The 12785-nt window shown below is 41.2% G+C and overlaps 1 protein-coding gene across 3 annotated transcripts in view; it reads left to right on the forward strand.

The window, feature by feature from the left end:
- Positions 1-12785, forward strand: part of BEND5 (BEN domain containing 5) — an 875016-nt gene that overhangs the window by 726693 nt on the left and 135538 nt on the right. For all 3 annotated transcript variants that reach the window (XM_014870680.2, XM_088169741.1, XM_088169740.1), the window contains exon 9: positions 3606-3717. In XM_014870680.2, coding sequence (XP_014726166.2) covers positions 3606-3717 — 112 coding nt within the window. The remainder of the gene's footprint in view (positions 1-3605; positions 3718-12785) is intronic.

The raw sequence follows: 12785 nt of genomic DNA on the forward strand, positions 1-12785 counted from the left end.
TGCTTATAGCTCATCTATTCTGAGAATGCTTTTTCCTAACCTGGGGGAGTCTGTGCCAGCACATCATTCTCATCAGGCTCTGTGGCACTGTGACCTGCCATGTTCATAAGGGCATTTATGGCCATGGTCATTAAGGCTCATGAAATGGGATATCCTCCAGTGCCCTTGCTCCAACCCTCACTAATTCTGAAGCTGTTTTTGTCTTCCCTTGTACCTCTTAGAGTCTGTAATGTTTCCTGATTTTTTTTGTCTTTTGTGTCCCCCTTCTAAGATCATCCTTAAATAGTCCTTTGATATAATTTAGGGGTTTTTTTCCCCCTTTGTCAATTTTATACTGACCACATTAGTTTATTTATAGCACAAAATAAATCTAATCTGTATAGGGCAGATTTTGAGGCACTTTCTAAATCAGGGGAACACTTAGAGCCATGTGAGGAGCTGCATTAAAGCAAATGACAACACTTGCACTCTAAGTAAATGAGCTGGTCTCAAATATTGAAAGAATATGTATTATTTTATAACACACTTGTTTCCCACCATAGAGATGTTGTTCTCAGAGCATATCTGTATTTCTACTGTGCCTGTCCAGTGTTTGAAGCAGCAGGCAACCAGCTAAACAGTGGAACGAGCAGCAAAGTGTTCCAGAAATTATCTGGTTTAAGACTAGGAGGATGAATTGAAAAGCAGTGCAAGATGCAATTTTTAAGTTATCCTGTTCAAGCTCCTGCATTGGAGGCATTAGCCATGAGGGAGATCACATCAGCTGGGAGCAAGATAATAAAATTAATGCAGGATCTGTAATAGGCACATGGGAGACCCTTGCTGTATGTTTTGGTCGTGTCCTGATATACGTGAGCTTTGGGAGACAGTTCTACATGTAATAGAGTCAATAATCAAATCTGAAGTACCAAGGAACACAGCTTGATGTTTCCTCAGAGAGGCCAAAAGTTTGCAGCAGATGAATAAAGAGAGAATGTGGTAGATACAAATTTGACTTTAGGCAAAAAGGAAAGAAAAAAGACTTGAAAACGGGAAGCGGGGAGAAAATATTACACTGTTTCCAGACTGGAAAGAAATAGTAATGCCTACATCAGAAAGTTAATTAATTGTTGTTACATTGATAAATATGTGATATACCACATCAAAGACTAGCTAAATGATATTTGGAAATTAATTTGGATTCCTATTAAACAGAGCTCAGAGGAGCTTCCCAAGTGAATAACTTGTTTGCTAAGCATTGCTTCCTTCTGTTTGTAAAGTCTTTTCAAGTAAAGACAACTATTTTCAGCTGTTCTTGTTGCTTTAAATGAACTTCGAGATTCATCACTTACCAGACATTCCTGACACATCCAAATACTGCAAATTGCAATACCTTATTTAGGATCTTACAAAAACTAGGTATTGCTTACCTCTTTTCTCTGTGGGGATGACTTAGATAAAGTTATCTAAAAAGTCCCCAAATTTAATATTGACAGTTTGCTCATTTTCTCTAGTGTTAAATACTATTAAAAGAAAATGCAAATGTGACACATTAACTATATAAATATAGGTTCAGATTCTGAGCACTTAAGAAAGTTTTTGTACAGTAAGAATGTTGTTTTCTTGGGAAATGTGCCAAAATACAGTAAAACTCATGACAGTTTCTGCTTTTATTAAATTAAAAACTCATTCCTCTCATTCTGCACTTCTGCCAGTTTTATCCTGGTGTAATTCCACCTACATCTCTGGAAGTACTTATTTTTTTTATTAATGTCCATGAGTTCAAAAGAAGATAGGATTTAGTAGAACTGTGTGCAGAGAGTTTGCATGCAGACAAAAAGAAGAGAGAGAGGGAAATCTGACACAATATGCTGTAGAGTGGGACGGCAGCAACTTTCAGAGATGTTTGTGGAATTGCAGTTGTTTAAATTGTCCAGGAAAAATCCATCTGGTTTCTGTACAAGCAGAGAAATGGCCACCATGACAAGGAGGTGGCTTCTGCACCCCAGCAAGCCCTAGCAAGCCACCCGGGTCAGCAGTGATGGAGCTGCAGTTGGGTGTTTGAGCTCCCAAGGAGCTGATGGCTGGGTTGTGCAAGCCCAAGGAGAAAAGCAGGTCCTGCTTGCTTAGATACCCACAAGAATTAGTGCAAAACAATGTCCCATTCACTTTGCATCCTTTGGTTCATAAGAAAATATTTATTCATCAGGTTTGGAAATTAATTTCATCCTCTGGGTTCATCTCTTCACTTTTTAAAGTATTTCACCTCTCTTGGTTTTATTTTCTTTTCCCTTTGCCAATTAAATATATGTTTTGGGTCTTCAGAGCCTCAGAATGTTTTTGTCAAAGGATAGCACTGCTGAAGTGAATCTCTATTGTTTGCATAGGTGTGTTTAAAAGATTAAGGCTGAACAGACATTCTTGTAATAGACATGGGATCAATGAAAGCTCTTCTTTTCTCAAGAAGATTTACGGCTTAGTAGAGAGGTTGATTTTTTTGTTTGTTTGTTTTACTATAGAAGAAGTTGCATCTCTACCTTGGCTTCTATTATTTGTGTGGTCTTCCACAGAACTCCTGAGCAAGAATTTACCCAACTCATCCCAAGCTTAGCTTGAGATGACAGAGTTCCGTTCCTGCATGTATCAGTAGCCAAAGATTTTTTAGGTGATCTCTGCAGTAGGCAAGTGACCTGACTTCCCCTTTCTCCTACTTGTGACACTTCCAGCTATTTAATTTCTTTTTCAAATTTCAAATTTTCAGTTTTAGTATTCACTCTATTGACAGCCTCCTGAGTTTCAGTGGATCCTCACAAAGAATTTGGATACTACTCTGTGGGGCTGTGAGCAACAGAATCCAATTCAGGACAGTGTCCTGGGAGGCATCTGAGTCAGGGCAGGAAGGAGAGGCCAAGGTGGAATCCATGCTTTAATGCCTATAGGATTTGATGGCCAATAAGCATTTTAACTTGGTGATTTGGTTGGCTTACTTTTGAGTAAGCAATTGCAGACCGAGGCTTGGGCTAGTGGCACAATGACATTCATGTTTAAATCCCTTAAGCACAAACTTAATGGCCATTGATTGCAATGCTCTGAACAGCCCTGCTGATCAAAGCCTGACTGAGGACAAGCTGAAGGTCCAGCTTGGTGGTGCAGTGTGTAAATCAGCCTCAGAGCTGCAGAGCCTCAGCCAGAGCAAAGAGAAGGGAACCTCCAAGGTCAGGCAAGGCTGAACCTCACCCTGAACCTCCAAGGTCAGGCAAGGCTGAACCTGAACCTCCAAGGTCAGGTAAGCCTGAATCTGAACCTGAACCTCCAAGGCTGCTCCAGGGCCAGCCTGCCAAGCTGGGAACAAGCAGAGGATTCAGTGAGCACAGACTGTGGAGGGGGAGAAGGCTGAATGACCAGAGCTGTTTCAGTGGGTATTCTGCTGGTTATTTCTGAAAAGTGCCATTGCTGCAGCCTCTCCCCAGGGGAGCGTTTGCTTTGTTTCCCCCATGAGAATATAATTTAACTACTTCAGCTGCATATATATATATCACCCTAATATATATATATATTTATCACCCTGAGGCTGCAGCCCATCCCTAAGTGCTTTGTGTCTGTTCTGTGTGTGTGTCCGTGTGCAGGTGCTCCCTGATGGGGTTCGATCTGAACCGGCACTGGGCAAATCCCTCTCCGTGGGCTCACCCCACCCTGCACGGAGTGAAGGAGCTCATCATCGACATGTACAACAACCCGGTGAGTGGGACAGGAGCTGCTGAGCCCCCCTTGAGCTCCGGGACCGATCCCACCCTGCAGGACATCAGGGAACAGCGGTGCCTTCTGCCACAGGAAGCATCAGGAGTGGAGAAAGCGAGTGAAATGAAGTTCAGCTCGGATTAACTATGGAATAATTCTGAAAGCAGGGCCTAAATTCAGTCAAGCTGCTCTCATTGCTCTGAGCTGGATTCAAAACAGCAGGCACCCCAAATTGAATTAGGGAATGGCAGTGATGCTTAATCCAGGGCTCTGGCAGTGGTGGCTGTGTGGTGTGCAGTGCAGGAGGGGGAGAATATTTTCAAATATTCTATAAAAACACACACACACACACTCATGCTCACTCAGAGAAGCAGAGGTGTTCTTGAAGGTGAAATCTTGGCTAATCAGAGGAGATGGATTGTGCAGAATATGGAGGAGTGGGAGGGAGGCAGACAGCTATTGAATGTTTGACATCAAAGCACAGAAGGATTATTGAACGTGGCACCTAAGTAAAACTGCTAGAAAAAAAAAGGAGATGGGTAGGAAAAAATCACTACCAAAAAATAAGAAGAGACTTTATAGATTATTATTTTTTTTTCATTATGGGATTCCTGCTATTTGTTCTTTCTTGTTGCTTCTCACAATGGAGAGGGAATTTGAATGTTTAAGTCCCTGAAGTTTTGTTAATTTTTCCTTTTTTTGTTTCTATGAATAAGGACCTGGCTTGCTTTGCTAATAAAGAAAGAGGATTCTTACCCCTGGCTACATCATGTATAGGATAAACCTCATTTAATTTAACTCCTGGTTTTCTCAATACGTCTTAAATGGACTTTCTATCTTCCAGTAATACCTGTACAGAGGAGGCTTTAGGTACAAGGAAGATAGGTTAATAGATAAGATCCTTACATAGGGACTGAAATTCAATTTCATGAAAAATATTTTCTTAGACTGCTAATTGTTTGGCACGGAATTTGTCTTTCTATTCAGTTTCTGCAGCACCTTGCACTGTGCATTGTGCCTCTGACCAAGGCTCCTAAGCTCTATTAAAATGATGATGATAATGATGGAAAAGCATACAAAGGAACTTTGGAGCCAGCCTGGTTGCTCCTCTGCTTTCTACCCCGAAAAGCAACACAATTTTATTTCTAGACAACGGAGTGAGCATGCAGACTGCTTTAAGAAGAGTTTTTCCCAAGAATGAAGAGGTCCTTAAACATTACAGAAAGCTGGGTGTAGGGAAGTGCTGATAGCCAATAAGGAACAAACCCTGGCACTATTAAAAGTCACTGTCAGTAAAGTAAAGCTGTTCTAGGAGGTCAGGAGAAGTTCTTTTCAGCTGCATCCCATTCTGAGGAAGCTTTGAAAATTCTGGTAGCTTCCAGCTGTCCTGTGTGTGAAGAATGAATTAATTTACTTTGGTGGCTAAAACGAAAAATCAAAATAACTGTTTGGTGAGAACTGATCTGAAATGAAAATATTTTTTTTCTTCTATCTTTCTATCTCCTTTTCTCCCCAGTGATCAACCTGAGATGAACCAGTTCCAGTTCATTTCTTTCTAAGGGAAAAAAAAGGAGCCTTATAAACACAAGTGTAACATTTCATTTTCAAGTTTATTTATTTTTTAAAATACTTTTAAAAATATATTTTTTTAACTAAAGTACCAGCAAAGTTCAGGTTGCTCTTCAGAATTCCATTTCTTAGTAAATTAGCTACCCACCATAAAACCCTTCCTGTCTGGTTTTATCATCCCCTTGTCAACACCATCCATTCTGGCAGTTTCAGGGATGCTCAGCAATGCAATGCAGTATATAGGATTACTGTTATTTTCAGGCAATACCGGATTCTTAGTCCCCCTGATCCCAGTAATATTGGTATGAAAAGACTATATCCAAAGTGCTGGGACAAAAGGGGGAGACATGCCAGCTTCCTCAGGGCAGGCTAGGGACTGTCCATGAACCATCCTGCTTTAGCAGTGACTGCTTTTATTAAGTTGTGACAGAGTGCCAGAATAAATCCTGCTTTGAATCCCTTCAGGCAGCTAAAAATTTTAGGTGCTTTTCAGGGGTAGAGTGTTACTTTCAGATGACTAATACATGATAGATGGCTGGCTGCATGCACAGGTGACCTGCTGCAGGAGGGCTGGTGTCAAACTGTGTCACATCAGGCATTTGGCATTTGAGCATGTCTGTCCTGCCACCCTCTCCTCACCTGAAGTCTTCTCACACTGGGGAATATGAAATGAAATCAAATACAAAACCTAATTCCCTGAGAAATTATGTAATAAAAAAAACCCCTTCATCCCTCCCATGCAGACAAGGTCTGCTGTGAAGGGCTGTCCACAAAAGACTGGATTGTTTAAAGCAAGAGGAAGTTTGGCTTCATGTTGCCATTGCAGAACAGCTCAGTGCAGGACTTTTAGATGTATTCATTCCCTTAAATCACTTAAGGAAAATTAGCTGCCATAAGACCATAAAACCGTGTTTTAAATATTGCTGCATAGGAGGATTTTTCTTCTGCTCTGCAGTATAGGAGATAAGCTCTTTCCTTTGAAAAAAAGTTCATTCTGGAGCAGGGAGGATGAGTGACACAGAAATAAGTGAAGTGGGTATGAGGCACAAGCACAATGCCACAGCTACAGTGATTCCAGCACTGAGTGTTCCAAGGCTGAATGTTTGCTTTAGTTACTGTATAAAAATAATCCAAAGCACTTGTGGTTCACTGTTCTTCTGGGTTTTACAAAGTGTTCTAATTTTATTTTATTTTTAAAGTGTTTCAGATTCTGTAAGGACCATATCACCCTTAGGAAGGAATGGATGGGTCAAGAAATGAGAGGACAATAGGAAGCTTTTGATCTCCATGCCACTGATTTTAACACAGGAACTCTGATGATCAGTGTCATTATGTTGACCTAATGCAGTGAGGGGATATTCTCAGCTGTTTCTATTGGTACCAGTCTTGCAGATGACACTGAAGTGATAGTGTCCTCTAGATCATGTGCTGCTGGCTGGGGATATTTCTGCTCCCAAGTACCTTTGCCTGCCCATACATGAGTTAGCAAAGTCTTCCTACCACTCCACCAGGTGATATTATATTTGTTGATGGTTTCCCTGTCTGTGGTGGAGCAGGTAGCAGAATTATCTCAGAATATGAATGTGTTGTTCAAATCAACTCAGCTGACTCTTGTTTGCAGTTTGTTAAAGCATGTTCATATGAGCCATTCCAGCAGCCTTTAAAAACAGATTTAGTCAGTGCACTCAGGTCGTGTGCTCAGTGTCAGCTCAGCCCCCTCAATCGGAGCATTGTGATATGGCCTTTGCTCACAGGGTGAGTGTTATTCTCCCCTCTGGACCTCTGCCTCACCAGGTTCTCCAAAACTCCCACATAATAAGCAGCTACTCAGTGTTTTGTTTTACCTTCAATGCTCATTGTGCAGCCTTGTTCTGTGTTTATTGTGAACTATGCAGGTCCTGCTCTGAAGATAGAACTGTTAATCTCCTCGTAGGCTCTTTTGTTCTGCTCGTTGCTATACCCTGGGAGCACTGCAGAAATGTGGATTATTTCTGGGGAGGGGACTCCTGTGAGAGACAAATGTTTCATCCTTGTGTGGATAAGAAACAGTCATGATCACACCTACTCATTTGTGATGGATGGTTTAAGATGCCTGGAATCAGATTTGTTTCATGTCATTCAGTAAAGATTGATATCTTCAATGTCTTGTTTCTACTTCTTGCTTCTGCAAGGAAGATTGGGATGGACTATTTCTGTCATTTGGTTCTCCAAGGAGCTAGGAGACAAGGAATAGGTGGTGACTGACCACTTGGGATGAATCTGTTTCAAGTAATTTGCTCCTCCCAAATGAAAATGCAGACGTGGGACTCAGGGCTCCCAGGCGCTCTCACTGCAACACTGGACTTGGTGCTTTTTCTTCCATGTTTCTTCTGTTCTGCCTGTTTTCAGATCCTGTTGAATTGAAGCTGAAGTCCTACAAGCAAATGATTCCTTTGCTAGATGCTGTTCACCTTGTGCCCTGAGTCAGCTGGACACTTGTCCAAAACAAAACAAAAGAAACCACTTACCTGGGATGTGCTCCTTAATTAGCATCTCCTTTGTCATGCATACTGAAATTTAAATTATTTCTGCAAAAGTGACTTTTCTGTATTCATTCCTCACTTTGGAGTGCTTGATGTTGCAGCCCTTGCATACTTTTAATACTATTCTGGGTGAAAGATTTCACTGATTCAATGCAAAATGAAAGCCCCAGCATGCGAAACTCTGAGTCATCTGCTGGGCTGGAACCTTTAGATCCACCACACAGACATCTGTCACAAGGGCTGATGAATTAGCTGATAGAGGATGGCAATCTGCTATTGCTGTGGACAGGAGAGAGGGAGGGAAGGAGCCTGTGGGTTTCAGGGGTATCTGCTGACAACAGCATTAGTAATAAGATAGGATGAGTTAATATAATACTGTAGGCATGGGGAGGGGGTGATATTTAAGGGTGAGTGACACGTTTTATCTTTTTGAGAAAGTTTTTTAAGATCCCATGTGCAGGCTTAGATTTGAACAAAATCATTATTTCCCAGTATTCCTGTCTCTGAGGACGCCTTGCTTTTGATCCAGCTAGGCTTGAGTGGGCAAGCAGTAAAAGTACAGGGAATCAGCCTGGTAAGTCAATGTAACCGGGTTCTCCAGCAGATGACTGTGCTCCTCTTCAGAAAGAGAATATATTTGCTTTCTTCCAAAGCTATGGTCCTCTAGATCTGTGTTACCATCTCTCCCCAGACCCTTCTTCAGAGACTGATGGGTGTGCTCCCAGGGCTGGCTCCTCTCAGAACATCCTGCCCCTCTCTGCTGCAGGAAGAGAGCAGAGAGAGCTTGTTTTGGGGGGAAAGTCCTGATCTCCGAGTTCCAGCTAGTGACTGATAATGGAAAACAGGTCAGGTTGAAGGTTGAGTGGTGTGTGAAGCAGGTGAGCTCCCAGATGAAGGGAAGCACGTTATCCCCCCTGTCTATAACTCTAGAGCTGGCTCCTGTCCAGCCAGGTGCTTTCTCTAGGTTTTCCCATTGCCAAACAATCTCTTTCCCCCCTCTGTGCTCACAGACTTCCTTTCCATTTTCTGTTTTTCCCATTCTTGGTCTGGGTTTTCAGGGCTGTCAGGTGTTCTTACCACTCCAGACCACTTCCCAGCTCTTTCAGAGATGCAGTTTGGGTGTTGATGCCCCATGAAGTCCCTCCATCACTGCCCCTCCTTGTGCTGCTCTGTTTCAGACACCCTTTAGGCTGCCCACTGCCAATGCTGTTTTCAGCCTACATCTCTCCTGGGCCTCCAGAGGCACCATTCAGAGTGCACTGCCAAGGACAGGAGTTGTGACTGTGCAGGAGCCAAGTGTGGTGTTGTGGGACTGCCCCACATGCAGCACATCCAACCCCCCACCTTCTCCATCATGCTCAACTTTTGCAGTGAAATAAATCAAGATTTTTTTTTTTTTCTCTTATCTCTGCCATACTTTGAGAGAGGCATTCTGTTTTTATGGAAAACTAAGTCACAAAATACAGACTTAGAATCCTGGAACTGATACTTTGCCAGTTGCAATTATCCCCAATGGCATCATTGCTTTAGTGACCTCACATCCTCTCAGCCTTGGGCAGTGCCACATTCTTCACCAGACAACTCCACATTTAGAAAAATGCAGCTGGTCTCCAAGATGTGTGTGCTTTGCTGGAAAGTGACATAAATTTTATTTTTGTCAGTCCTGTAAAGTGTGTCAATCTTAGAGGCTCTGCTTCCACTCATCTCGTGAAATGATGTTAGTATTACCATCAATGTGATACTGGATAGTTGACAAGTATAACAACAGATTTTGCAAGGTTTTCACATCAAAACTGCACATTAGGCTTCTTATGTTATAAGCCCTCAAGTAGCATTTTCTAATCTAACATTTGAATGACTGCAAGCAATTGTTTTCTCTTCAAAAATTCTTTTTTCCCCTCATCATCTCCCTTGCTCCTGTTATAAATTGGAGCAGCAAACTAGAAAATATTTCACTGGAAAATTATAAGATAATTCTCATTCTAGCTGATGCCAGTTTGGATGTTAATAAATGTTTGGAAAGGCTGTGGGTTGGGGTTTGGTGTTGCTCAGAACTCACTTGGAGCCAAACAGATCGGCTGAGGTCTGCATCATCTGGTGTGAGGAGCCATAGCAGATTAACACAGGGTAATGAGCTCTGTAACATCACTCACTACCTGGCCCCATTTGCTGTTAGCAGAGCTCTTACACTTCCTTCTAAACAACACAATAGTAGTGAATAATAATTTTTAACTCATTATTGAATTTTAACAACCAACCAGGAAATGACACTCAGAGAGCCCCTCAGACATCCTGGGTTGTCATTTGTACCTGATGGTTTTTACTCCGACATCAAAACAGTCATTGCCAGGCATCATCTTTTGCCAACAATTCTCAGGATAATATAGTATATGTTCTGAATTCTTAGGCAGCATGGCCAACATGCTGCCTCTCATTTCTCTCCTCCTGGAACTAGAAGAGGGATCACCTCTGCTCATGCAGTGTGTGTTCAGCTGTGATAGCCCTGTGGCCACTTACTATGGCAATGCTCCTGTTTGTGCCACTTTGTTGATATTGCAGAAGTGCCCTGTACCTTCTCTCTTGCAAGTCCCTGTTGAATGAAGTGTAACTTTTCAGTATTTTGAAAATATAATTCTGATTTCAGTTCTCTGTTGAATAGTAGTGACAGCCTTTCTCTCAGTGCTGTAATTTAGCAGTGTGATATACCCATCATTGTCTGGTTCCACAGCTTGTGCTCAGGATTTTGACTCTATTTCACACCTTCCTGTTGGACCAGCATAATCAGAGTTACTAATGCTCTGGCTAATTTTCTACTTCTGTTTAAAAGTAATCCCATTAAACTCTGCTCATGGGTAAATAAGGATAAATTTGGTATCTGCTGACAGAAGCAAAGGTGTGCATGAGCAGTTTGTTAGTCAAATGTTTATCAGCATTTTCTGATAAGCAATCTTGTGAGAGTAACAATTCAGAGGAGCTCCTCAGTTCCTTTCATGCAATTTTACCAATTCTACTTCCTGGAGTAAACATTCTCTCTTGATCTAGTAATATGTTCTATGTTTATACCTGGTGAAGCAGCTTCTGATCTTAGCTACTTTCTTCCCACAGCCCTTTAAACACACATAATATTCAAAGAAACCTGCAAATGTAGAGCTGGTTTTACACTAGAACAAATTATTTGCAGGAGATGCTGAATCTTTGCCACTGGAGGGTTTTATGACAGGTATTTATTGGAAAAAGGTTTAGATAGAGTTAATTCCCTTTTGAGGCAGTTGAATACACTCAATAAACTCTACAGATTTCCTTCTCATCTCCAATTAATCTATTATTTTTGTCCTGTCCCTTTGATTTGTTTTCAACATGTAATTCTTCATAAATATAAATGAATATATAAAAGTGAATATATAATTTCTCTGGTAACTTTTAGGAATCATTGACACTGTCAGATGAAGTTCCACTTGCAACTGTGAACTCCTTTTTAAAATGATAGTCAAGGAAGAGACTGCTATTCAGGCAAACCAGTGCTAATAGTCTTATTTTTTGCTAAGTAAAATTTATATTTTGAAATTATAAATCACATTTCATCTAAACTAGACAGGCTTTTTGGCTGGTTTTGTTTTGTTTTGATCACACTTGCATGTTCACAATCTAGTCCTGGATGATGCTCCACTGTATTTTTGTCAAATACTCCAGACTCTCCAGGAAACAAGTCTGAAATGTGTCTACAGCTACCAAATTTCTCTCTGTTTCTACTCAGTCATTGTACTAATCATATCATAGTGGTAATCTCTGACACAGGCTATGATTTCTTTGGTTGACTGGTTTGGGTTTTTTTTTTTTTTTTGCTATCCTTTTTAGTAATGTTTTTAACTAGAATAGGAACAGTTTCAGGTAAAACCAATAACACAAAGAGGAATGAAATGCTTTAATCCCAGGGACAAAAATTTTCCTTTTCACAACATAATATTGTCCAGTTTTCATTTGTACCTGACACCCCTAAGCTGTTGTTCTCCACGATACTCAGACACCTGCATGAAGCACTGCAGACAGATTGGTGTGTGGTTCACCATCATATTCCTAGACAAGTGTCCCTTTACTCAGCTCTGATATTCTCACAGGTTGTGTCCATTCTTGCATGCTGTGATGTGGGGTGTCTGTGTGCAGCACCATCTGGTGCTCTAAACATCTGAACTAGTTTGTTTTTTTTTTTCAGGAGTTTGCCATTCGGAGGAATCTCTGTGCTGCTGCTTTTTGTTTGGGGCACACATGTTATGACCTCGACTTTGCAGTGATCTACTGTACACCTTATCTTTTCTTCCAGGTGTTTTATTGCTATTACATGGAACTTATGTTGTTGCCTTCTTAGTTTTAGCTCAGCATCTCAGTCTCTTTCCACGGCTCTTTAGGGCCTTTAGTCAAACTCCTCTCTTTTACCTTGGATCAAAATATTATCCATCAAAGCTTTAGTATCCTCTCTACCATCAAAACATGGTTGTATTTTCCTGGGATGTGCCTAGGGGGCTGAACACAACTCAAATATCCCTCTGAGGAAATTGTGTCTCCTAAAATGTTTTTTTGAAGATGTACAGCCATGTTCTCTATTTTTCTAGGGGCATCTGCCAGCACCCTGCTGATGAATCAGAGCTGTCTCTTCAAAGAACTTACCCCTTGCCAATGGAGGAAAATATGCCCTTTATATAATACACTTTTTTTTTCTTGGACTGAGTGTACAAGAGGGGTTCAGTATGGATTCTTTTCTCCTTCTCATGCATCTTCTTCCTGCTTCAACATTCCTTAATTCTTACAGGTGTAATGTTATCAAATTCCTCTTAACATCTGCACTGGGGAGAGAGGATTTGGGATTTTTAAATTTTAAGTAACATTAATCAGGGAGTGGCTGACATGTTCAGTGCTGCATTGAGAGTTTCCTTGAGTCTGGGAGATATCATTAGCTCCTCCTCAGTAATTCTGGTTTCATGT

The sequence above is a fragment of the Sturnus vulgaris genome, chromosome 9 (genome assembly GCF_052056855.1).
Source record: "Sturnus vulgaris isolate bStuVul1 chromosome 9, bStuVul1.hap1, whole genome shotgun sequence".
NCBI classification, from domain to species: domain Eukaryota; kingdom Metazoa; phylum Chordata; class Aves; order Passeriformes; family Sturnidae; genus Sturnus; species Sturnus vulgaris.